Source organism: Alligator mississippiensis, chromosome 8 (genome assembly GCF_030867095.1).
Source record: "Alligator mississippiensis isolate rAllMis1 chromosome 8, rAllMis1, whole genome shotgun sequence".
NCBI classification, from domain to species: domain Eukaryota; kingdom Metazoa; phylum Chordata; order Crocodylia; family Alligatoridae; genus Alligator; species Alligator mississippiensis.
This window is the reverse complement of record NC_081831.1, coordinates 4433512-4457970: the sequence shown is the minus strand read 5'-3', so window position 1 is coordinate 4457970 and position 24459 is coordinate 4433512. Positions and strand designations below refer to the sequence as shown.

Below are 24459 nucleotides of genomic sequence, written 5' to 3'. Positions count from 1 at the left end.
GAGGGGAAGGGCGAGGCTTAAAGGGGAGGTGCGGGGGCGTCCCCTTTAAGGTTGCCGGGGCGACGCCCGCAGTGAGAGCGAGGCGCATTGACGTCAGCGCCGGCGGTGATTGGCCGAGCGCTCGACTTCCGGTGCAGCCGCCGCCGCCGCCGCGATCGCCGAGGCCGGAGGCCGGGAGCGGGCCGGGCACAGGCCGGAGGCCGCGGGGAGCGGAGCGGGCACGGCACCCCCACCCCCACCCCCACCCGGGACCGGGTGAGCGGACGGGCCGCGGCCGCGGGCTCGGCGCGGGGGGCGGTGCGGTGCGCTGCGCTGCGGTGCGGTGCGGTGCGGTAGGGTGGGGGAGGGGCGGGGCGGCTGCACACGGACACACATGTGTGCATGCACACACACATGCTCATAGACAATGCGTGCATGCACACATGCACATGGACACACATGCGCATGCACACATGCACATGGACACATATGTGTGCACGCGCACAGGCATGTACGTGGCCCCTCTGTGCACGCGTGACCAGCGGTCAGTGGCTTACGTGGTCTCCGTTGTGTCTTTCCCCCTCAGACGCCGGTAGCGGGATCGCCGCGCTCGCTCTCGCCGCAGACGTCGCCCGTCGTCCTGCGCAGGTAACCCCCGTCCCGCCTCCGCCGGGAGCGCTTTCGTTCGGGCCGTTCCCCCCGCTCGCACGCACACATGCACGCACGACGCCCCTGCCCTTCCAGCCACACTTGGGGCGCGGGGGTCTGCCCCCCTCGGCCCGCGGGGGTTGCTGTAACGCACCCGAGACGCCAAGGACGTTCCTCCTCCTCCTGCTCCCCGGGGAATCGAGCGTGTCTCGTCCGTGCATTTCATCTCTCTATCCGTGAACGAATGTGAAATAAGTGTCTTGGGGCCGCGTCTCCGTGTAGCTTCACGCCCCCTTCTCCTCGCTCCCCCGACAGCAATGGCCGCCTCCAGCAGCAGCAGCAGCGAGGAGGAGCGCAGCCTCCGGGAGTGTGAGCTCTACGTGCAGAAACACAACATCCAGCAGCTGCTGAAGGATTGCATTGTCCAGCTCTGCACCGTGCGACCCGAAAGGCCCATGGGTTTCCTCAGGGAATACTTCGAGAGGCTGGAGAAGGTAAGGAAGGGAGGCGGGGGGGTTGGGAGGAGAAAGCAGCCGCCTGAGTTCACGCGGCCTCTCAAAGTCGCTCGGAAGAAGAGCTGGGGTTGGGATCGGTTTGTTTGGGGTTGGGATCGGTTTGTTCTGGTTTGGGAGCGAGGCCAAGCGGTTGTTTGGGAAAGAAATGATCTCTCCGATGCCCGTCGCTAGCGAAAGCATCCGCAGCCAAACACGCGCGTGTGCGATGGGGGATGTGAATGGGATCGAGCTGCATACAGAGAAGAACCTGATCAGATGTGGAGGTGGGACAGTCCGGTTTCCAGCCTCCGTTTTTGCCTGGCTCTAAGGGAGGTTGGTGTTGGCCCTCTGCTCTCTCGTATCGAGTCTGCCTGGTTTCGACGCTGCCCCACACACCTCATAGAAAGGGCAGATTTGAAATAGCCAGCTGGATCTGGGCACGGAGAGCTAATACCTGGCCTCTCTTGGAGCACTTTAATGGCTAGACTTGCCCTTTGCTTTCTGCCTGGCACGTGGTGTCTCTGCGTAGCGCTGGAGCGTTCTGTCCCCGAGGTGCGTCTTGCACACACTCTCTGTAAAGTCCTCTGGGTCCCTGTGGATGGAAATCATTACTTGAATGGGTTTTGCGAGGCAGCGTCCGCTTGGGAAGCTAAGAGCAGCCGAATGGAGCGCTTAGGTTATTACTTAACTTACCTGCTTCTCGCACCCAAACGCACAGCAACATGCTGCCGAAGGAACCTGATTGAAGTGTGAAGTGGGGAGGGAGGTTTGTTCTTCGACAGGCCGCACGCCAAATGAAAAGCGCTAGCAGATAACACGGCCATCATGGCTTTCACGCAGCCGCTTCTGTGGTCACTACTTGCATCACATAGACCATAGCTATAACTTTGCTTTTGTTCCCTCCTGCCTTTCATAGATCCATAGATGTTAGGGTCGGAAGGGACCTCAATAGATCATCGAGTCCGACCCCCTGCATAGGCAGGAAAGAGTGCTGGGTTTAGATTCCCTTAATCTGGCGCGTTCAAGCTGGGAGCTTTTCCTTTGTCTGCTGCAGTGATCTGCGTAAGAGGAAATGGTGGGGAACCCCTGTGCGGCTCTTGGGAGAGTTATGGGGTTTCACCAAAAACTCAAGAACGTTCCCCTTATTCTATGATCTGGGACTAGAATGAGACAGATCTCCGTTTAGCTGAATGTGTAGTTGCATCTTAAAGAGCATCTGCATAAAGGGTTTCTAGTGAGCCGGGCTGGATTTCCAGCTCTTACAAATTGCGCTGGCTGGGGGCTTGGGTTTGGAGTGGTTTCTAACTGCAGGTAGGTTCCCGAATTCTGCAGTGCGCTGCTTTTGCTGTAATTGTCATGGACGCTGCAGGATGCACGCCTCGGTGTACTCATGGGTTCTGGCTGTGTGTGGTGGACGAGGTGTAAAGCAGGAGCAGGCAATTATTTGGGCCCTTGGGAGACGTAGGCTGTTCTGAGGAGCTGCCGTGGGCTAGCCAGCACCCCCTGCCCTGCAACAGCAGGGAGCCCACGCGCCCTGCTGCTCCTCCCTGCTTCTGCTGCCAGACCTGGCCTGCCTTGCTCTGGACTCGGCCTGGCCAGAGGGGAACAGCTGGAGCCTGTCCGCAGCCCTGACCCCGTCCTGCCCTGCGCCTGCTCTGCACTGCCCACCCCGCAGAGCAGCACCTGGGCAGAAGCTGCTGCTCGTGGGGGAGCGAGAGGAAAAGTGACCCCTTCCCTCACCGCTGCTGGGCCCTTGTTGCAGCCCCTGCTGCCTGCGCCTGGGCTCCCCAGCGGTTCCTCTCCCTTGCCGCCTCTGGGCTGCTTAGCGGGGCAGCGGTGGCAGTGCAGAGGGTCGGGGCTCTGAGCATGGGTTTCGGCTGGTCTGGAGCTGGTCTGCTCCACCAGGCTGAGTCCGGAGCAGGGCATGGTGAGCTGGGCTCGGGGCTGTGCACATGGGTCCCCACCAGTACCAGCGGTGGTGGCAACTGGAAGGAGCTGCTGCTGCCTGGACTTCCTAGAAGGACAGAGTTGCCCCAGCCCTGCTGTGTACCCAGGGGGCGGTGGGATGCGCCATGGGCTGGATGGTGCCTAGGTCAGGCAGGACTGAGGAACCCTTGGGCCTGACAAGGTCCCTCTGTGGGCTGAATCCAGCCCATGGGCCATATTTTGCCCGCCCCTGGTGTAATAAAGGGAGAGAAACTGGCCTCTGTGGGCAATACGCAACAAAAGCAATGTTAAAGCATCTTTGGAAAGACTAAAGAAAAGCTCTGCCGAACTCTCAACTTCATGCCACCTATTTAGTGTTGAATAACTCAGGGGAGACCTTAGTTTAGCATCACACAAGCCACGTTAACACTGAGCTCAAGTCTATGGGAGGGCTGAAAGTTTCATATTTACAGTTTCCCCCAAAATGGCTTGTGTGTATTTCATGCAAAGTCCTTGTGTGGCAAAGAGATGGCCCTGGGCAGTTGGCACTGGCGCTCCAACGGAAGGTGCCCGCACGATGTGTAGGAAATGCCTCACTTGATCTTTACAGAGGAGGAGGTCGCTGCAGCTGACCAGCGTCCCCTTGCAGCCTGCGCATGCTAAACTTGGCCTTGAAGTCTAACCAGGTGTCCCAGCACCTACCCGGCTATCGAATAACAGAGCAGCGGGCAGGCAGCGCAGCACAGGATGTCCTTTGACATCTAGGGCTGGAAAGCACAACTGTGCGGCACTATTATTAACTGGCTCTAGCCCAGCCCAGCTCTGAGATTTGAACAGGAATGCTGCCCTCACCGCTTCCCAGGGCTAAGGTGCGGGCTGGCCTGAACAAAGCTGTTGCTGGGCCACTTCCTCCTGTTAGACTGACAGGGCAGAGGCTCCGGTGGGAAAACTGATGAAAAAATAAAATAGGGAATGTAAAGTCCCAGTGGAATAGCTGAGTAGATGTCACCGTTCAAAGCTTCCTCTGCGCTACTGCTATTTAAATGCCCTTTCCCACCCAGCGCGCATGTTACTCTGATTACGTTGTGGCATAAAGGTGACCTCAGTTTGTTTAAATCTGCTTTTGGCCTTCTGCTGAGACATTAAAAACCATAAAACCGTTATGGCCGTCTGTAAGAATCAACCCCACTCTGTCCCCTACCTGCCTGTTGGTGAGGAAAGCTCCACGAGTCAAACGCCTGCTCTTAAAATAAAGATGTTTGTGCTCTTAGTCTGTGTGCGGCAGACTGAGGCCTGTTGTGTTCCTTCTGCGGTGCCAGCATGTCTGTGTTGGCCCTAGCGAATAATAAAAAGCTGGTAGCTGTGCAGCACTGTCAGCTAACATGATAGCAGGCGTGTGGATCCCTTTACAGGCCAGAGGGGAGATGCTGAAAACCAGGATTTTTACCTGAGTTTTCCTGAGGCAAGGCCTGCTCGGGGAATACCAGTGTGGACCTGTGCCCTGCTGGAGTCTCCCGAATCTCGCCCTCTCCGGGAGTCTGTCCGATGCAGGAAGGGTTCAGCGCCCTCCCCAGATGTACACACCTGGGCACTCTCCCATGCTTGGGAGCTGCGTACCTAGGTGCTTGTCGCAGCGAGTGATTTGCCTGCGAAGCAAAGGCAGGGAAGGGTACGCGGGACGGCTTACCTTGCTGTCCTGGGCTTAAAGGAGAACTTTGAACTTGTGTTAGTTTTCTTCTGTGTTTTCCCCCCCAGTGTCTAGAGAGCCACGTTGACCTGGGCTGGCCCAAATTAAATACAAACAGCTGGGATGCAGCTGAGCTGCACCAGAGCCATGTGCTGGGGTTCATGTATAGAAGGCTTTGCAGTATCTCAATTTATGCAGCCTCAAATGTAACCGGTTCTGAAATCCTATAAGAACCTCCTCCGGCAGGCGACAGAGGAGGATCGGTGCAGTTCAAAGGACACAAGAATCCCTAAAATAAGAGCACACAAATCCTTACACGTTTGCAGTCCTGCTGGAGTTTGCAGCGCTACAGAGTCGCCTTATGTTTTCCAGGTCTTCGGCCAAGTAACAAATTCATTCCCTAAAAAAAAAAGTTATGATGACTGGGTTGCTTTGTCTTGCTTATCTGACCCCAGAACCTTTTGTATGGACACGTGAGAGTCTGAACCAGTGCCCTGGTCCTGAAAGCTGTCGGAGGGTCAGGGTCCATGCCACAAACTGCCCCTTGTCACGTGTGACGCGCGCTCTCTCCATTGGTAAACACGAGTGCTCCCGTGACGGGCAGGGCTCCACATGAGGGGAAAGCGGCATTCTTTGCATCTGGGATGAGATGATTGGATTGCAAACCCTCTAGGGAAGGCCTGTATCTTACCCGGCTCGTGCAGCGACTCTGACTCGGGGAGACATTGATGTTACTGCAGTAGGAAGGATGTAAGCTCTGGGATGATCAAAGGGCCCCAACTGAAATTACCCTCTTCTGCTGTGGCAGGAACATGGTCTCAAATCAGAAGGTCCTTTATACCTCTGTGTCCTGAAGTAAATCTGGAGTGGGCTGATGCCTTCCTTTCTCTGTAGAGCAGGTTGATTCCCCTGCTGCTTTAGCGAGCTGCTTGCACAGGAGAGGGTCTCTTTGAGAGAGAGAATGGGAACGTTAACTGACAGCGAGCAAGGGACTGCACCTCACTGCTGCCCTTGAAACTCATTAGGCTTCGAGTGATCTTAATACGTATTTACGTGCACTGAGCCAAGGGAGTCGGCCTCATCCGCTTCGGATTCCTTATGATGGCTATTACCTACATACGGCCCCTCTCGCGATAGTGCCCGTGTGACAGTGACGGCAGAGGGAGTATCTGGGCAGCCTCGTCACCAGTGCTGGGGTTTCGGTCTAGCGCTTTCATTGTCACGATGGTTTTCACCGAACCTAGATGTAGCGGCTTGATTCTGTTCTTGCTCGTGGAAAGAGCAAGCACTGAAATGTGACACTTCCATTAATGCAGGAGGGGCAGGAAGTGAAACTTGACTGATGAGGCCAGTGCAGGCTCGTTGGCCAGCTGAGCAGGATAAACATTACAGGGAGTTTACATTTTTATCTGCCTGCTTTCTCCCCGCTGCTCTCCAGTTATACATAGCACTGGAGCAGCTCTACCTGTATCTCCAGAGCAGAGGATGGCACCAAAGAGGCTGCTGCCCAGGAGCAGTTTGATCAAGGACTCTGGGCAGAATGGGCACTGAGATTTGAAAAGAAATGCTGTCCTCACCCCAGCTCTGGGGTCCTTGCAGAGCTGCCGGTTCCTGGGTGTTTAAGCCTGCATGCAAGGCGGTCGGGGAGCTTAGCTGAAGCTGTTATGGCTTTGAACACTTGGGCTCCAGGTGTCTCGCTACATCAGACCTGTGCTTAGTCCATTAAGTCAGCTCTCCAGTACGGAGGGGAGCCCGCCTGTGACAGACTAGCAAGGGAATTTGATTCCAGTCGGAAGAGTCTGCGGTGTTGCTAATGACAGTACACAACAGGAGCGCACGGGCCGGACGCGCATAACCTGACATAGCTGCCAAATGTGTGGCTTGGACTCTAGCATCCTTCCTGCAGCTCACTTACCAGCACCATTCATGTTCTTTTCTCTTAAAATAGCCCCTGGAGGTTAAAGACCTGCTCGGTCAATGGCTTGATCTTGTTTCCAGCAACTCCTCTGGTAATGTGGTTTGCTGGGCAGCTTGTCCTCTCCTTGAGTTCAAAGGTGTGGCCTTGCCTGGCTAAAAAAAATGAGCTTCCTTGTGAGCAGCAGTAAAGCAGGGTTTCTGCCCTGTAGAGCAGTTCTGCTCAGAGAATGAGCCTGCTATTTCATGCTGGCAGGGGTGCGAGTGGCAGTGACGGGCCCTGCATATGTGACACTCGTATCTGTTATGCTGCCTTGCAACACTTCTCTTCCCAGGCAGGACAGCTCCCTTTTCCCATCTATCTTAATGCAAGATGAGCCGCAGGCAGGAAGCGCGCTGGCCCTGGCACGCTGAACTGGAACCCGATACGCAGCCGTGCTTGGACTCTGGTGGGTAGATTGTGTGACACTGAAATATCTTCTCCTTCCTGTCCAGGAGGAAGCAAAGCAGCTGTTGAACCAACAGAAATCGGGTTCACGCTCGGACTCACGGGAGGATGAAATCTCCCCTCCTCCTCCCATGAACCCTGTGGTGAAGGGTCGGCGAAGGCGTGGGGCCATTAGTGCAGAAGTCTATACAGAAGAGGATGCAGCGTCTTATGTCAGAAAGGTGGGCTCTAGTCACTGCTCCCCACCTCTGACTCAGAGCTGTGGTGATATAAAGACCCTGTACTCCCATGCTCCTGGTTTTCCTTCCTCCCTCCCTCTCCCCACAGTGGCTTTGCACGAAGACACATCACAACCGGTGTTTTGTGCCTGATTTCAGGGTAAAGCCCAGCTGGCGTGGCCCTGCTAGCCTGTGTGACACAGCAGGTGCATGTGTGTGGCAGTTACTCTCTCTCTCAGCTTAGAGCAACTGGCTGCATCTGGCCTAGGGATCTCGTGTCCACCTGGGCCATTTCTGCTTCTGGACACGTTGTGCCCCTTCCACCCTGGTCTCCCTTGGCAAAGCCTGAGACTTCCCCTGGCTCCCTGCCCTGTCTGTTTGTGTCTTGCAGAGCAGCTTCCCACTGTCCTCTCCTGACATGCTCCTTTCCACAAACAGCCCCTTGCCACCTCTGTGTGGAGGCAGGGGCAGACTTCATCCAGGAATCCTGTTTTAGTAGTTGCATGCACTACCACCTCATTTTCTTTTTGCCAGTTCCCAGGGAAGATACTTCCCAGCTTTCATTCTTACATCGGTGTGCTTTTCTGAAAAACGAATACTCACATTTTGTGGCCGTGCGTGGGTGAGCGTCACTGGCGCAGCGCATGCAGAGGTTATTCATAATGAGAGAGAACGTGGACTACAACTTTTTATTGCTTTCTAGGTTATTCCCAAAGATTACAAGACTATGGCTGCTTTGGCAAAGGCCATTGAGAAAAATGTGCTGTTTGCCCACCTGGACGATAATGAAAGGAGGTAAGAGCTAATTGGGTAACCTGCTCCTGCTGCACCAGCGGGGCGCTGACACTGTAGTTTAAGCTTTTTAGGATTTAAAGAACACATTCAAATCACAACACAAAGCTGTGCAGCTTTTAGTGCCATTGCATGTCTCTCTTGATAAGAGGAGAGGAGTCATGGAGAACAGATCTCCAAACTGGCCACGCTCGTGAGCCCTGGAGGTGTTCAAGAAGAGGTTGGACAGCCGCTGGTTAGGAGTGACACGGGCATAGCTGTGCTTTTGCTCTCCTATGAGGATTTCCCAGGCTTTGGTTTGTGGAGGGGCTTTGGTTTGTGGCCCCTCCATTCCCCGCCTTCTGCTACATGTGTCAGAGTGTTTTTTAGGCCTTCCCCAGAGACACTGGGTGTTGGCTGCAGCCCAGGCTGGGGATTGTGACTGGGCTGTGCCAATGCTCCTGTTGGGACCAAAGCCAGAAATTCCTGGCTCCAGGGTCTAGCCCTTCTGCTCAGGGTCAGACCGACTCCTTCCTGACCCCAAATCTGGTATTTTATCCTACAGTCAGACTGGTATGGACTGGGCAGGGGGCATAGCTTCTACTCAGGATCTCATGAGCATGTATTAGGAACCTTTTTTATAGAAACAGGACGTTGGCTGCCATGGTCCTCCTGCTTCCCCTGTGGCAGGTTCGGGTGATGTCTGTCTTGTGTTGTGTCAGAATTGACAGTAGTTTTATGGAGTGTTTATTAGACAATGGATGTGTATGGGATGGTTTGGACAGGGATGCTCTTGCCTTGGACAGGGGTTGGACTAGATGACCTCTGGAGGTCCCTTCCAGCCCTACTGCTCTATGGTTGCTTATGCATATAACTGGGAACCAGACTGGTGCATGCATAATTTGGAAACCTCTCTTCCAGTGACATCTTTGATGCCATGTTTCCTGTCACCTACATCGCAGGCGAGACTGTGATACAGCAAGGCAAGTGCCGGGGTTGTGCTGCTAGCCTGTTGGCGGGCTGGGGGAAGCAGTGTTGGTTGCTGGAGGGCAGTGGGGATGTTGTGTAGGTGCAGCAGTCCTGGCTGGCTCTTTAATATTGAAGCATGGTTTATGCTAGAACCAGAGGAATGGGGACCCGCAGAGAGCCATCACCTCTGCTCTGCTTCATCTGCATGAAACCCTGGCCTGTGGCTCTGGGTGCAGTGTAGGAACGTACTGGGTGGAGCGGCTGGGTCAGCCTCAGAAATGCTGCTCTTTTCCAGCAAGCAGCAGGAGTGATCTTGCATGGGAAGGACAAAGAACGGGCCTGGATATGGGGGGTGGGAGCTCCAGCAGGGAGCAAGCCATTTAGCTCTACCCAGGGCCCTCCTGATGGGCTTGGGGTAAAGGGCTGATAGATGCATTGCAGAAATGAATGCTTGATGGTCTCATGCGAACTTAATAAAGTGTGAGGCCCTGCATGGCTCCTTACATGGGGTGGTGGAGACACTGACCCTTGTATGCGCTGTCTCCCCCCCAGGTGACGAAGGAGACAACTTCTACGTTGTGGATCAAGGGGAAATGGATGTAAGCAGCCTTCCCTGGGACATAGCAGAGGTGTTAGTGCGGCACTGTGGAGCCTTCCTGGGGAAGCCAGCGGGACTGTTTATTTTTTGCCCCCTGTTGCACAAGGCTTTCTGGCAGGCTTGCCCTGGGAGGGGCGGGGGTGGGCCACGAGAGCTGCTCTTTGCTCTTCATCCACGTGGCTCCTTTTGCAAAGCCTGGCAGGGGCTCCTGTCCTGTTGGGTTGGTGCTGGCAGCAGCGTTCCTGCCTTCTGAGCCCAGGAAGGAAGCAGGGAGAGGCTGAGCCGCAACTAAACCGGCCTCGTCTCAGCCATGACACCCTGGAGCCTTCCTTGTTCCCCCAGCTGTAAAACTGGGGTTGAGAGTCCTTGGGTGGACGAAGGCGCATGCAGTAAAAATAGCTGCGTGAGCTGGTAGTTCTGACGCTGGTGCCCAGGTGCCAGTGCCGCCCTGCCGCGGTGCTGAAATCCTAAGGACGGCACTGAAGCACCGGCCAGCATTTTAAGTGAGCGCGTTTCCCTGAGGGCCCCCTTCAGCATGTGTTCTGACCACTGGGTGGAGGGATGGGAACTTCACCTGGTCTCTGCCCAGGCCTTCGCCCTGGCTCACTGCAGCGCCTTGCTTCACAGGTTTACGTGAACAATGAGTGGGCAACCAGTGTTGGGGAAGGGGGCAGCTTTGGAGAACTTGCCCTGATCTATGGGACGCCCCGAGCAGCAACCGTCAAAGCAAAGACAAACGTGAAGTTGTGGGGCATCGACAGAGACAGCTACCGGAGAATCCTCATGGCAAGTTGTTTGTTCTTGTTTTGAATGCGTGGCTTGGGTGGCTGGTTCAGGACCCAGCACAGGGCTTGATACTGCTTGAGCGATCATGCAAGTTCATTCAGGTCTCTTGGTCTCTGCTTTGTACCCCCTGAGTCTCTGTGGGCCCTGGACAGTCATCTGGCCGTCACTTAGGCCGATCTGGCACAGGGGAGGACTGGCATTCTGAGTGCCCTGCTAAATGCAACGTTTCCTGCCTTCCACGTGCAGCGGTAAATGAGCAGAGATGCACTGATAACTGCTCTGCAGTAACAGCCCTTGTCCTACCAAGCTTTGACCCCACTGCCCTTCAGTTTTAGCCTGCTCGTTTGTTCTGCACCTAAATAAATAACGAGCAAAACCTTGGTCCCAGGTGGATCGAGGCACATGTGCGTGTAACCTTTCGTTCTGCCCCCAAGTTTTCCAGAAAGAGCTCGTAACACTTGGCTGGACTGCGTGATGAAAGGTGTTGCGCACACCTGTCTCATTGAGGCCAGTGAGATTTGAAGGGCCTTGCACCCTTCGCACCTTGGCCCTGCCAGCAGAGCTTGTGCGCTCCTGGCACCTGTTTTGAATCTTTCCTTGAACCACCAGAAATGTGAAGCACAAAATACAGCTGTGCCTGGCACTCACCTGCTTTTCTTTTTTTTTACAGGGAAGTACGTTAAGGAAGAGAAAGATGTACGAGGAGTTCCTCAGCAAAGTCTCCATACTGGGTGAGTGCAGAGGTTTGACTCCTCTTTCATGGAACGAGACGGAGCCACGAAACCTCCGTGGTGACAGTCTGAGGACCCAGTGCAGAACCCTGCAGAGCGTGTGCTGCTTTCTACGGTGGTTGGTCATAAAGGGTTGATCTGACAGGTGTCTGTCACCAGAGAGCGGTTTCTGCATGTGGGGACCGGGGAAGGGAAGGATGTTAAAGTGCTGTTGCCTTCATTTAGAATCCCTGGACAAGTGGGAGCGTCTCACGGTCGCTGATGCACTGGAGCCGGTGCAGTTTGAGGACGGACAGAAGATTGTGGTGCAGGGAGAACCCGGTGACGAGTTCTTTATTATCTTAGAGGTGAGTGAAGTGACTGGTGCTGGGGCGCAGCAGACTTCTATGCAAACTGACCCCTGGCTCCAGGACTTGTGTGCGATTCTCCTGGAGGGTGGCGGGAAGGGCAGGGAGGGGGTCCAGGTGACCAGTCACCATCGGAAATCTGGTCGTGATTGGGGCCAGCATTTCTTTTGCTGCTCCTAAGAGTGAAGCCACTGTTTCAGGCCCCTCCAGCTGATCAGACCCCTGTGAGTGCATCTCCTCATCTGATAGGAATGAAAGGCTGCTTGTGTTTACCACCTTCAGATTAGCTGTGTCCTGTTCTGTGCTGTGCTCTGTCTCTCATCGGGCTGGTATCTCCAGGAATTATCCCCTAGCTTCATGACGTCAGAAATAGCAAGATTTATCAGCCCTTTTCTTAGCATTGCTAACATTGCTGATCAGGAGTCTCGAGCACTGCCTAGCTAGAAGAGTAGAAATGTAGCGCAGGGGTTTAGTAATGGCTTCTTGCTACCAGTATCATTCAGTGTCAAGCATGTCCCGCTACTCAGGTTGAGACATGCATAGAATTGCAAACTGGGAACTAGGATGAGTTCTGTGAAAGAGGTAAGTGCCGTCCCAGGGGGGTTCAAAGAAGAAAGAAATGGAGGGCGGCTGCCTCGGTATGAAGGTCTAGAGAAGTACATCTCGCATAGAACGGAGGCCTTTAATGGTAACATGCGTCTTGTGCAGTGCACTCGCAGAAGTTGATTCTCTGAAGAATTTCAGATGTTTTGATGATGCTGGAAACCACCAGTTACTGATCACTGATTTCTGTTCAAGGGCACAGCTGCTGTGTTGCAGCGTAGGTCGGAAAACGAGGAGTTTGTGGAAGTGGGCAGACTGGCACCTTCGGATTACTTTGGTGAGTTATGTTGCTGCATCTGTTTAGCTGCCCTGCTACCCTTGTTTCTTCCCCTGCTTGGCTGGCGGGGTACTGCTTCTTCCGTGCCTGTTGGGATAGCAGTGGTGGTGCTGCTGAGTTGCCAGTCTGCAAATAGCAGTTTTATTCATTTTGTACCTATCCCAGGGATGCTCTGAGTGCCATGTACAGCTCTTAAGAGGCGGTGGTGTGTGCACAGTGGGAGGATGGTAGGGTCTCAGTTCTAAGGTCTCAAACCTGTCCCATTACATTGGCCTCTCGACTGCATGTAGCGTTGGCTTAGTTAAATTGATTTGTTCTGGAAATTCTTATCTATCCACTGGTAGCAAAGGAAAGTGTAGCAGGATATAACATAACAAATAGTGGGATGGAAAAGGTGAGCAAATAGACTTCACTTGAGACCGATTGGGCTCGTGTGTGTCTCCAACCCTTGTGGAAAGTGTCTCCGTTTATTTCGGCTTTTTTAAGGTTCTGTTGGAAAAAGTGTCTATGAGCAGTGATGTAATCAGGTGTTCTTTGCTCTAGACTCGTTTGCATTTTGAAGAGACACTGATTTAATTTTTTAAACCAAGTTGCTTTCTTGTTTTAATTAAAAAAAAAAAAAATGCTGTGCAGTGTGTGCATGTTGTTAGTATCTGCTGAGACTGCACAGAGGTGTCCCGGGCGCCAGCCCAGAGCAGGACGCAGTGATCGGGCCTTCTTTCCCTGCCCCGTCCTGCCTCGTGCAAGCAGTAAGTGCGCTTTAGTCTTTCAGCTCTGCCGGACTGTGACAAATCGATCACCCTCCAGCAGGGCTGAAGAGTGCAAGTGAGCTGAGAACAGGGTCCTCTTGCCCAGCCTGTGACTCGAGGAGCACTTTTTGATTTAAAAAGATGGTGGACATCTTGGTGTCACAAAGTGAATGGAGAAAAAAGCCATGCCGTCTTCCCCCCAGCCCCGCACGCACGCACCCTTTAGGAGCTGCTTAGTCGCTGTGGCTACAACACAGGTGCAGACCACTTGGGAGGAAATTCAGTTTCCCCGTTGACCACATCCATTTTCTCCATGCTCGGCAATCAAGACGGGTTCTGAACGAACCTTCTGGTTTTGCAGCTGCCCTTTCGCGTAGCTGAACGATAAGCTTCTAAAGAAAGCGGGCCCTGCCCGTAATCCCAAGCCATGCCTGATTAAGGACCTTTTGTGTCTTATATGAGGACCTGTGGTTTGTGGGGTTTGGTTGTAACCGAGGGCTCCTCTTCCTTGGCCTGTGACACTGAGTCCTCCAGACCTTCTCTTTCTCTGTAGCTGAAATGGCCTTTTCCTCTGCCTGTGCATAATGTGCGCCTGCTCTGTTTTAAGCATCGGTTAGGTTTTTGTTCATTAGGAAAGCGGTGTATTCAGCCAGGTCCACTTCAGCAAGCTGATGCATCTGCTGCGGGGATTCTCAGCCAGAGAGCTGACACCTGCCTGGCCGGTCCCTCATCTCTCTACCAAGGGTTTGGGCGGTGGAGCGGTGGGTAAGCACTGTAATACATGCGTTCATTTTTGAAATGGGTGCCGCTCAATTGACAGAAGTGATGGAGGGGCCTAGTTCAAAGAGGCTGAGAACCACTGCTCGACTGACGCAGCACGCTGGGCCGAGTGCAGTCTCCCTGCATAGGCTTGAGTGCAAGTCTTGGCTGAATAACACGCCTGGTTCCTTTCCGCAGTTCTCCTTTTTTTCCCTCGAGTCCCGTCAACGCAGCTTTTTCCCACTTTTACTAAAAAAAAAGCCTGTTCCGAGTTCCTGTTTCTGGCCAGTGCTAGGAGCCCGCAACTGCGTGCCGTGGTCCTGACTCCCTTGACGCGTGGAGCTGACTCTCACCCGTGCTCCCTTTTGTGTCAATCCAGGTGAAATAGCTCTCTTGATGAACCGCCCTCGTGCTGCCACAGTCGTTGCCCGTGGCCCATTGAAGTGCGTGAAGCTCGACCGCCCCCGATTCGAACGCGTCCTGGGTCCGTGCTCGGATATTCTCAAGCGCAACATCCAGCAGTACAACAGTTTTGTATCGCTGTCTGTCTGAGCCCTCCCTCCCTCCAACACACGCTTCACAAATGCAGACTGCTTGACTACCCCTGTGCAGAGCCACGTGGCCACTGGCATTTGCAGCTTCCTGTCTGTTTAAACAAAAAAAATACCCCGACCCCAAGCTTTTCCTGGCCCCATTTTTAATTTGGAGCATGAGTTCTGTGCTCTCCCTCCTGGCAAATAAATAGAACGAGTTCTACGGAGACTTTGCTGTTACTGCTTCTCTCTGTGCAATGTGTAGTGTCCACCTCGGGCAGCTGCTGCCTTGCTTTGCAGTGGAGAGGTCTCCTGTCCCAGCTAGTTGCCATAGAGTAAGGAGGTAACAGTGGAAATGATTTTTTTGTTAAGATCCTTCTCAAGCTGTCAGGATCTGTGAGGCTGTGGTCATGCCCTGCTGGATTTCTGTTCGAAAGAGAACTTTGCCCCTCACACAGTTGAGTTTCAATTTTTAAATTTCCTGGGTACTGTAATCCTGGCATCGGCTGCTGGGAAAAGCCACAGTTGGAGCTTAGCAGTGTCGTACCCGTGTCTGCCAGTTGACGGTTGCTTGGTTCTGTATTGTCAAGTTTCACGTAAAAAGCTTTCGAGGTTTCTAGTTCTGGTCAACTCTCGCAGATGTTACTGAATTCCCCGGTTCACGCCGCAGCCGATCTTTTAACCTTTCCTGTTTTCAGCTGCGGATTTGCTTTTCTCAGTCGTTCCTGCTTGTAACCTCAGGAGCCAAACGTCGGGTTAAATGCCAATGCTGAACTTCCGTCTCTAGTTCCTTGACTAGAGCCACAGGAATGCCAAATTTGCGGCGTTCACGCACTGGGCGCGGTGCGGGAATTGGCAGCATACACCTAGTTTTGCTCTCTGATGCTTGCTTGCTAGATGCTCCACAGTTGATTCTGTCCTTTAAAAGAGTCGCTGCTCAGTTAATTCCTTGGTAGCAGGGAGACGAGATTTGCTTGTACGTAGCCGAGAGCAGCTGGCCCACAGCTGAGCGGGGATGCCCTGGTTCAGGCAGAACAAGCGAATGTCCCGGTTTTCCTGCTACCGTTCTTTTAAGTAGGTAGATTTTTAAATCAACTAGAAGTTAAAACTTTTTAACCGTTCATTTTAAGTGTACTCTGAGCACACATGCTGCATCCTCTCTCTCCTCCTGCCTAGCCTAGCAGACTTACAACATCTTTCTTATTCTCTCTCCCTCCTTTCCCACCCCCCTCCCCCCTTTGGACAGTCCAACCTGTTGCGGAGTCTTAAATGTATTTCAGTATTTACCAGCTTTGTGTTACATTCTTCGGTGTGCACCAGTACTACACAACCATTTCTACTGAATTCCACAGTTCAATAATGTAGGCGACTTAAGGTTTCCTTTAAACTGTAATTTATATAAAACTAGAGTAGAGTTGTATCGGGGAGTGACAGCAAGCGTTTTTGCATTTGTTACGCAGCTGTTTCTAATGAGCGATGCCTCCTTTTTATTAGTATTATTTTTTTTCCACCCCCTTCTGAAGGAACCGGCCGTGGTAGACTCCTTTCCAGGCTCATAGACCATTTAAAGTGTCTGCTTGGCGGACACAGGCTACAGTTGAGGGTATCAGGTCTTTGCACGAGGCTCTAGGAGGTGTGTATATTGTTCCCAAAGTCCCCGCGGCAGGATTAGCTGTACAGTGCTTGCGCTGTGCGAACCATCTCTGGCCAGCAGCTGCTAAGTGGAGGATTTCCTACCTGTGCTCCTTGGGAGGAAGCAAACGCTACCTTTTTGCAAAACTGTTTTATTCAGTTTTGAATCTATCCAGGTTATTTTACTTTGTATTTTTAGTTACTCTGAAGCTTGATTTGATCCTTGTTGAAGCACCAAAAAAACCCCCCAATGTAAACTAGTTAGAGCGCCACAAAAATGCCCGTTTTTCTAGAAGGCTTTCTAATCAAGTTTCACGACCGCATCTTTTTAGCTTGCTGTTTACTCCCTTTTGTAGTTTTACCTACAAGATTTTAAGATAAACCAGCTAAGTCCGAGTTAAATATTAATCACAGTTATAGCTTTACCTTTGTGTGCAATTCAGATATGTTTGAAATCACAATCGGCATAGTTTGCCTTAGCTAACATTCAGGGCTTTAGAAGTAACCTTTTGCTAGGCCACCTTTAGCGAATTTATGAAGTCTACCGCCCTAGAAAGCTATAGTCAACCAGAGGACCATTTTTGTATTGTTACCTGACAATATAAGTCTGACTTACTGTATGTGCTAATATATTATTCCTTTTGTTATAGATTGTTCTAATGGCAGGTAAAGCAATAAAAATGATTTAAATTCTTAAATGCAATCTGTCTCTTTTTTTCCCCCCCCCTTGTGCTCTGTCTTGCCTTGGCCTTTTGAAGGTGGGTTGTAGAGCTGAGCTAGCTTATGGGATTAGTTTTTTTTGTCTCTCTTGAAATATGAGTTCATATCATCGTTATGACCACAAATGAGAATTCCCCTCTGACCGGTGACTCCCCGCAGGCACAAGGGCGCACACGGGCGTGGAAGACCTGTGTCCCTGGCGATTCCCTTTCTGCATGTGTTCGGGGCTTATCGCACAGCGTGGGAGAGGCCTCTCGCCTCATTCCTGCTGGCAGTGCCCTCACATGGGTTGTGCTCCGGGTGGCCACCCTCTATACCTGGAAGCAATGCAGCTGCTACCCGGGAGGGTGATTTGGCCTGTCCCCACCACCCCCAAGGCCTTGGCATCGCTGCCCATTAATGCCAGTTTGCCTGCCCTAGGGCCCGCGTGGATGCACCGCTGCTCGTTGGGATCTCTCCTGCAGAGGCAGAGCGCTCGTGCCAGCACACGGACTGTGCACCAGCACCAGAGCCAGCCTTTTCGCTGCCCGGCTGGGACTTCTTTCCTTCGCGGTGCAGAGGCTGCCAGGAGGGGGAGCTCCAGCCCTGCAAGAAGAGCGCGTGTACTGAAAGAACTGCCACACACTGGGAGCTGAAGGTCCATCATGTCCTTTTATTTATTCCCACTCTGTGCTACACCACAATTGGCACGAGGTGTGGAAACCCGGTTTTTCCTCAATGCTGCTTGAAAGTGGGGACCTGAGCCTGTTACACTTAAAAACCTGCTCTCTCAAGCTCAGAGCGGTGAGACACGGTGGAAGCCAGAGTCCAGCCAGGTAGGCACTTTTCTTTGGTGTCTGCTAGTCAGCAAGAGACACAGCACCTTTAAAAATCAAAGTGGCTCAAACTTCCTCGGCCATCACAGCTCCCCAGGGGTCGGTGCCTTGCTCTCCCCTCCTCACTGAGACTGCATTAGCGTGCACACCTGCACTCCAGCTAGCGAGAGAACTAGAACAAGCTCCAGCTGAAATGCACATCTGTTTGCAAGGACTTACTGCTCTCAGAATCAGACCCATGGCAGAAAGGTGGCAGAAGACTGAACAAACGCACTCGAGCTGGTTTGTTTGTTTTTTTGAATGGGGTTAGAATGAGCTTGTAGCAAAATGAGGATTTCCTAATGCTGCCATAGGACAAATCAACTAAAGCCTGATCCTCACTGACCTCGGTTTCAGCAGTGAAATGGTGAAAGCAATGTCAGACCTGGCACCAAGTTCCCCCGTGCTTTCCTTTGGCTGCCAAAGAGAAGGGTTGGCTCCATGCTTAGAGCAATGGGAAGCTGCTGGGGAGAAGCTGATTAAGAGACGCGGTGATGAAAATGTGCTAACGCCTGGGAGGCGAGGGGAAGCTTGCCCAGCAAACCGATTGCCAGGCTGTGCCTAACTGGCTTCCTACGTGCTTTGCTCTCCAATTCCTAAGACCCTTTTTTGAAATGGGCCTGTGGGGCAGGGAACAGGAACAACACATGCTGCTGCTTTCCTGCATGTTCTCATGGGTGGCTTAAAATCGCTGGCATGTGTTGGTATTTCAAGCTGTGGCTCCCATGTCTGCCAGCCTGAGACCGTGCTCTTTGCTGGCAGCCGGGTTCTTGGTTGCTCGCAGGGCTGCCCTCGGGCCCTGACGGTCCGTGCTCACCTGCCTCCTTTATCGCCCTGACCACAAATCCCTTCCCACCCACGGATGCCGTGTGGGGCGACGGAGGAGCCGGGCTGCCCATGCGCTGTGCTGGCAGGGCTCGGCTCGGGATGAGCTGGGTCACAGAGCGACAGATGTGGCCCTGGGGACTAAAGGCTGTTTTTGATGCAACCGCACGCAGGTGCTGACAGAGCAGACTTGCCAAACACGCTGCCTGTTCAGCGGCTCTTTATTCAAGCCTCTCTGGGACCTGGTTTTGTCCTTCAGTGATGAGACTAGGCCCACCAATACCCGTGCTCTTCCGCAGAGGCCTGCCCAGCTGCTACCGAGCAGATGGAGCCCCCAATGCCTCTCTGAAGGGCGGCAGGTGGAGGAATGAATCCAGGTCAAGGTCAGGCTCTTGCCTACACGTGGACTTAGCAAAAGTTTTACCCCAAGCACCCAAGCTGCAGCTGGGCAGTGTTGCCCCCAAGGTCTGGTGTGAACGTGGGAGTCCATCTCGGAGCCTCTCCTCTCAATCCAACAGGCTTGTGTCTATGGAGAAGTATCACTACCCGGCTCCCAGGGGCTTTCCCCTGCCCCCGGTCTCAGCTCTACCTGGTCCGTGCTGTGCTCTCAGCTGTGGGCCTCTCCCACGTCTGTGTGTCATTGACCACGACACTGCCTTCTCCGTGCGCATCTATGCACGTCCGCACTGCCTGCAGGATCAACTGCAGCCGCCGGTCCAAAGCCAGGAGGTGGGGCTCGGCCAGCACGGGCGCCAGGCGGTCCTGCAGGAGCGACTCCCTCATGACGTCGCTGAGCTGGTATTCGGGCAGCGCCAGCAGCTGCAGCCGTAGCAGCGTCGTCCTCTTAATCCTGGGGAGAGAAGCAGCCGGGTCAGGTGCTGATCCCCTGGCAATACATCTCTGCCGTGGTGCAGAGCTAGGACAACAGCAGAGCGCTCCAGGGAAGGCGGCCGAGTGTTGGCAAAGGAGCCTAATGGCGAACAGGAGGGGCTGAGCCAGGCAGAGGTGGTGGCCCCTCTCTACATGGCACGATCTGTCCAGACTGCAGCTGCCTGGCCCAAGTAGCATGTGATGTGACAGAGGCCAGGGCCTGGCAGCTGCAGCTAGAAATGTTCAGACTGGAAATAAGCCAGGGTTTCCCAGTGCAGGGAATTGGTCCTTATTGGGCCCTGGGAGAGGCTCGAGCAGCTGCCAGCAAATGCCTGCTGTAGGGAGACTGGGTCCAGTGCTCAGCTGGTGTAGACGGGCGTGGAGGTTAGGGGGGCTACGGGCACTTGCACTGTTAGGAAGCGGGGGACGGACACAGGTGCTGATCAGAAAGGCCTTGCTGGCCACAGACGTCTCGGCCCCCTGCCCCGGGGCATGCCTTCCCTCGCAATCCCCCTGCGCGGCGGCTTGGACTGACGTCTTTGCAAGGCCAGAGCCGCTCTTGCACCATTACCCCACAAGCAGCCCGTCTTGCCCTGGCTGATTCTTGCAAAGGAACCAAATCAGCCCCTGGCTGCTGGCCCTGTGCAGACGGGTCGGCTCTGCCCTGTCAGGCTATTGCACTTTAGCCAGCGGCTGAGAGGGGCTTAATTTAAGGCTCACAGAGCAGCACTTCCTGGGCAGGATTTACAGGAACACTGTGCCTGGAAGTTAAGTGTTTTAGGTGCAAAGAGCACCTTGAAAATCCAGCTAATAGACCTGTTCAGGGAGACAGAGCAAGGCTGGGAGAGAGCATGCTGAACTGCACATTGGCCACGTCCCTGTGTCGCTCCTAGGTGTCCAGCAGAGACTTCAAAGCGAGTGCAGATGCCCTGAAGAAAGGGGCAGTGCTGGGAGCAGGCCGTCCTGCTGCGTAACCCCAGAGCAGTGCAAGTCGGGGTCCTGCAGCACCACGGTGTATGAGGGCAATGCGTCTCGCGTCTCTCAAGCGGACGTGGACGTGGACGTGCAGGGAGCCTACGGCAGCCTGTCTGTTGAGCTCGCCGGCATACTTACACGCAGCACTGGGCCAGAGGAGCCAGGATGGAGAGCTCGTCGTGGGAATGTCTTCCGAAGCTGCGGTACAAAGAGAAGGTGAAGTGACCGGGCCCAGGGCTGGGCGCAGAGAGGCCAGGAGCAGGCTGGGGCTGGGGCCTCCTAGTTCACAGCATGTGCCAGGGTACGGCTGAGGTGCCAGGCCCTCCCCTGTGCCCAGCCAGCGGAGGAAAATAGGTAGGTACAAACCCAGCGCTGGTGTCGCTCGTGAAAGCACCACCTACGACTGCCTCCTGCTGCAGCTTGGGCACCCCCCACCTCCAGCTCTCCCTCCCCGCCTCTTGCCCTGCTTGGGAGGGCTGCATATGGATGACCTACCTGTGAACCAGCCCCAACACCTGCAGCCCCAACACCTCTGCCACCTCGCAGCCTTACCCGCGGGCATTGTCCAGGTGCAGCAGGAAGCCGTCGTCCCCGAACTTGGTGAACATCTCGTAGTGATGCCGGTCCATGTTCCCTGGCAGAGGGGAAAGCAGCGAGACGTTCACGTGTGCCCCTGCACTGTGTGGCACTGCCAGGGAAGCAGTTTGCCGTGTGCCACCGGAAACCACTAGGAAGTGGGGAGCGGAGGGGACGCTAATAGCGTAAGGGGTGGGAGCAGGAGCCCCATTAGCACCCACCCCTACTTTACAAAGTGTCTGAATGCACAGATCAGGTGCTCCACAGCCCCTCAAGCAATAGCAAAGGGTGGATGCTGCTGAGAAGCCAGAGGCCAGGCTAGATCCCAGGTCTTCTTTCTAGCTGAAGTAGCAGCTCCTTCCCTGAGCCACACACCCCTTGCCTGGGCTTTTTGCCTCCTGGCCCCATGCATCCCCCCTGTTCTCACTCATGTCCGACTGGACCAGCTGGAAGGGGAGGGCTGGAAGACCCCCAGGGAAGCAGCGAGCCTGTGGTCTGGGGGCTTGAGCAGTGTGCTGGGAGCTCAATGGAGCGGAGGTGGAGGAGAATTCAAGGTCTCAATCCTGCCTCCTTGCAAGCCCCCTAAGTGCTGTGCAACTGGACTGAAGCACAGAAGAGCTGTCTGGCCGTTGCACCGGTGCCTGAGTGTACAAGGGGCAGGAGAAACTGAGGCCTGGGGTTTGCTGGATGGCCTCAGTGGTCTGGGACTAAGGTCCTGACTCCTGGCCCTGGCATGTCCGGGGGTAGGGCAAGCAGATGATGGAGTGACCTGGTGGAAGACAGAGATGCATAGAAAGGCCTGGCTAGTAGCTCCATGTTACCTCTTGCCTACCTGATTTGACCTTAACTTAGGCTTCAAAGTATTAGCAGCAAAACATGCTGCTTAAGGGGCAGACAGATGAGCAGGGGCAGCTTAGCCAAGGCTGGTCCTGCCCTGTCAATCCCCGAGCAAGGCCACGAGGCGGGAGAGCTGCAAAACCATGCAGCAAGCAGGCGCTGGGGAGTGCAAAGCAGACGGAGGAGGGTGGGCTGAGCGGAAAGGGCAGCTCCACCACTAATGGCCAAAGACTGGCTCCCTCTGTGCTGCCAGGGCAGGTCCCAAAGGCCTGGCTCCGTTACCCGTGCCCGCTGCTGGCAGTGCCGTGGAAAGGTCTGGAGTCCCAGCCGTAGCGGGCGTCCCGCAGGGCAGTGCCAGGCCAGCGGTGCGGCGTACCTGTGAGGAAGTCGAAGACGGCCATGTCGATGATGTTGAGCAGCCGGCTGCCACTGCTGTAGGGGTAGATCTCCTTCACCGTGTTGCAGTACAGCGGGTTCACCTCCCACCTGCAGGCGACGGAGGACAGGTGATGCCCGATGCTGCTCCCGCCCAGCCCAGCACTGCACCACGGTCCTGTCCCATTCCCCGGTGCCCTGGCTGCCGGGGCAGCCTTTACCCACTCACTTACTCCTCTTTCCCAGCGAACGAGTAGGAGCGGATCCAGGGGTTGGGGATGGAGAGCCGGGGCGCCAGGTTGAGGGAGGGCAGGAAGGCTGACAGGGAGCCCTCCAAGAGGTGCGGGTTCCCGCACACCGCATACTCCGTCTTGCACATGTACGGGCACTTGGCGAAGAAGCACACGTTGCTGGCTGTGGGGAGACCGGGGACCAAGCTGCAGCCACTGTAACGGACTGCTTATTACGGGGTTTGGTGGGGGAAACGCAGCCAGGGCAGCTCCGCTCGGCGGCCTGAACTGCTGGCCGCTCATGGAGCATCACCTGCAGCCCCGCAGCCGGTGCTTTTGCAGCTACGGACGTGCAGGCCTGGTAATGCTGTGACACGCTGTGCTGGGCACACTCAGCCCCTGCCCCCAGCCCTCGTGCTTGCAGCAGCAGCTGTGACAGAGCTCCAGCATCACCGCCACGCTGCGGGTGCAGCTACATGCCCGGGGTTGCCGCTGCTCCTGCAGGTGTTGGGGGCAGACGTTGCACAACTCGGGCTTGCCTCTGCTCGTCCCGTACTTGGCCGGTGGGTGGCCGCAGCGCTTGGTTGCCCTGGACACATGGCCAGTGCCCAGCATCACCAGCCCCTGGGCACAGCTCATCCCAAGGGCCGCCCGTACCCCAGGGCTGTCCCCTTTTACAGGTGGCTGCACAATGTCAGCCTTTCTGCCCCTGTGCCATTCACTACCCCCCTGCAGCGAGCGAGCGAGCGAGCCAGGACCCTGCAAGTCACGCCGTGGGTCAAGGTGTTGCCACGTGCACGGCTCAGCTCGCCCGTGCAGCGCGAGCCCCTTGCTCCGTGCACACGGGGCTCGCCTACCTGGCGAGACGAAGAAGACGCTCTGCAGGATCTCGTTCTTGGTGACCTCCAGGATCTCCTTGGTGACGTTGACCAGCCTGCCCACGGTGGGCGGCACGCGCCGGAAATCCAGGATCCTGCAGCAGAAGGAAACGCGTCAGGCAAAGGGGCCTGGACCAGAGGTGCGACGGCGTGGGGGAGCAGGGTTTGCACGCTGCTATTCCCCTCCCTTTTGTTTTGTGGCCGAGCACTGCTCCGTTTAGCTGGTTCTTCTCTTGCCATAAGTTCTTCACCCCCAGCCATAAGTGGGCCGTGCTGGGCTTGGCCGTGCAAGGTTTTGGAGACAGCTGAAATCCCTCCCCAAAGCTCAGGTATGGCACATGGATGCACTCCCTGCAGGCACTGCTCCTGCACCTCTGGCACCTGTCGTGGCCTCTGCGCCGTGGCCCTGTGTGGCACCGCCACCCCGCAGGGCAGTCCTGAGCCTCGTAGGACACCACGGAGCAGCAGGAAGCGGAGAGGAGGTCACTCCCCCACCCCTTCACCCATGCATTTACCTTCCCGTCAGTGAGTCAGCTCACAAATATTGCTCATGATAAGCAGAGCATGGGGCCAAAGGCGTTTTAGGGAGGAATGCCAGCATAGAAAACCGCTGCGGGTCACTGAGTCAGTCACTCTGGGCCAGGCTGGGTACGGCTGTGAGCAAGGTGCTGGGAATTGCCCTTGGGGGCTGGGACCTGAGCTTGAAACTGGCTTCAGCCTGCCTCTTACTGCAGCACGTCATGAAATCATTACGCCTCTCTAGCACTTTCCAGCTACCCTTCTCCAAGAGGGTTCAGGGGGGCAGCAGGTGGCATGAGCCTTGCTTTAGAGATGGGGAAACTGAGGCACGGAGGAGCGAAATGGAAAAGAAGTGGAATAAGGCAGCCAAGGTCACACTGGCCATTCAATGCCAGAGGCACAGACAGACCTCTGGCTCCCTCCCCTGCACCACCCAGCCTTCCTCTTCATGGGCATGTGCCCCGTGCAATGAAGAAGCGGGTGTGCAAACAGCAGCACCTCTACGCCTGCCTGCAGGGAGACAAGCTGGCCCTTCCCAATGGGCGTTTCTTGTGTAACCATCTGCCAGGGAAAGGGGCCAGAGTAGGAGTGTAAGGATGGGAAGCGGGGTACCACAGACCCGCGAGTCCACCTCCAGCTTCTGCAGGCGCCCGGTTACCTGCAGATTCCCAAAGCCAGCTGCATGCATGAGACGAAAGCATCCCTCCCTGGCCCTACACATGACAAGCAAA

General features: G+C 55.0%; 2 protein-coding genes across 3 annotated transcripts in view; one reads left to right on the top strand and one right to left on the bottom strand.

Annotated features, from left to right (window-relative positions):
* Positions 1-125: 125 nt before the first annotated feature.
* On the top strand, positions 126-16767 carry PRKAR1A (protein kinase cAMP-dependent type I regulatory subunit alpha). 2 transcript variants are annotated; one of them, XM_059732035.1, is made up of 12 exons: positions 126-255; positions 566-627; positions 943-1121; positions 7144-7317; positions 8018-8109; positions 9007-9068; positions 9607-9683; positions 10280-10438; positions 11109-11169; positions 11395-11516; positions 12315-12396; positions 14284-16767. In XM_059732035.1, the coding sequence occupies exons 3-12, from the start codon at positions 945-947 to the stop codon at positions 14454-14456; spliced, it is 1179 nt and encodes a 392-aa protein (XP_059588018.1). In that variant the 5' UTR covers positions 126-255; positions 566-627; positions 943-944; the 3' UTR covers positions 14457-16767. The 2 variants fall into 2 exon arrangements, with proteins under 2 accessions (XP_059588018.1, XP_006273057.1); XM_006272995.4 differs by having other exon boundaries at positions 127-255; positions 9607-9653.
* A 654-nt stretch (positions 16768-17421) lies between these two features.
* The window catches only part of FAM20A (FAM20A golgi associated secretory pathway pseudokinase), a 33366-nt gene continuing 26328 nt past the window's right edge, over positions 17422-24459 (bottom strand). Inside the window, exons 6-11 of the mRNA XM_014601768.2 lie at positions 23189-23304; positions 22335-22515; positions 22103-22212; positions 20866-20947; positions 20452-20511; positions 17422-19318 (exon numbers count right to left, since the gene is read on the bottom strand). Coding sequence (XP_014457254.2) covers positions 19054-19318; positions 20452-20511; positions 20866-20947; positions 22103-22212; positions 22335-22515; positions 23189-23304 — 814 coding nt within the window. The 3' untranslated portion in view covers positions 17422-19053. The remainder of the gene's footprint in view (positions 19319-20451; positions 20512-20865; positions 20948-22102; positions 22213-22334; positions 22516-23188; positions 23305-24459) is intronic.

What these genes read in the sequence shown, in the direction of transcription:
- PRKAR1A (XM_059732035.1), top strand. Translation starts at nt 945, where the DNA reads ATGGCCGCCTCCAGCAGCAGCAGCAGCGAGGAGGAGCGCAGCCTCCGG. An exon ending in ACTTCGAGAGGCTGGAGAAG is followed by an intron (nt 1,122 to 7,143) that starts GTAAGGAAGGGA and finishes CTTCCTGTCCAG; the next exon opens with GAGGAAGCAAAGCAGCTGTT. An exon ending in CAGCAAAGTCTCCATACTGG is followed by an intron (nt 11,170 to 11,394) that starts GTGAGTGCAGAG and finishes GCCTTCATTTAG; the next exon opens with AATCCCTGGACAAGTGGGAG.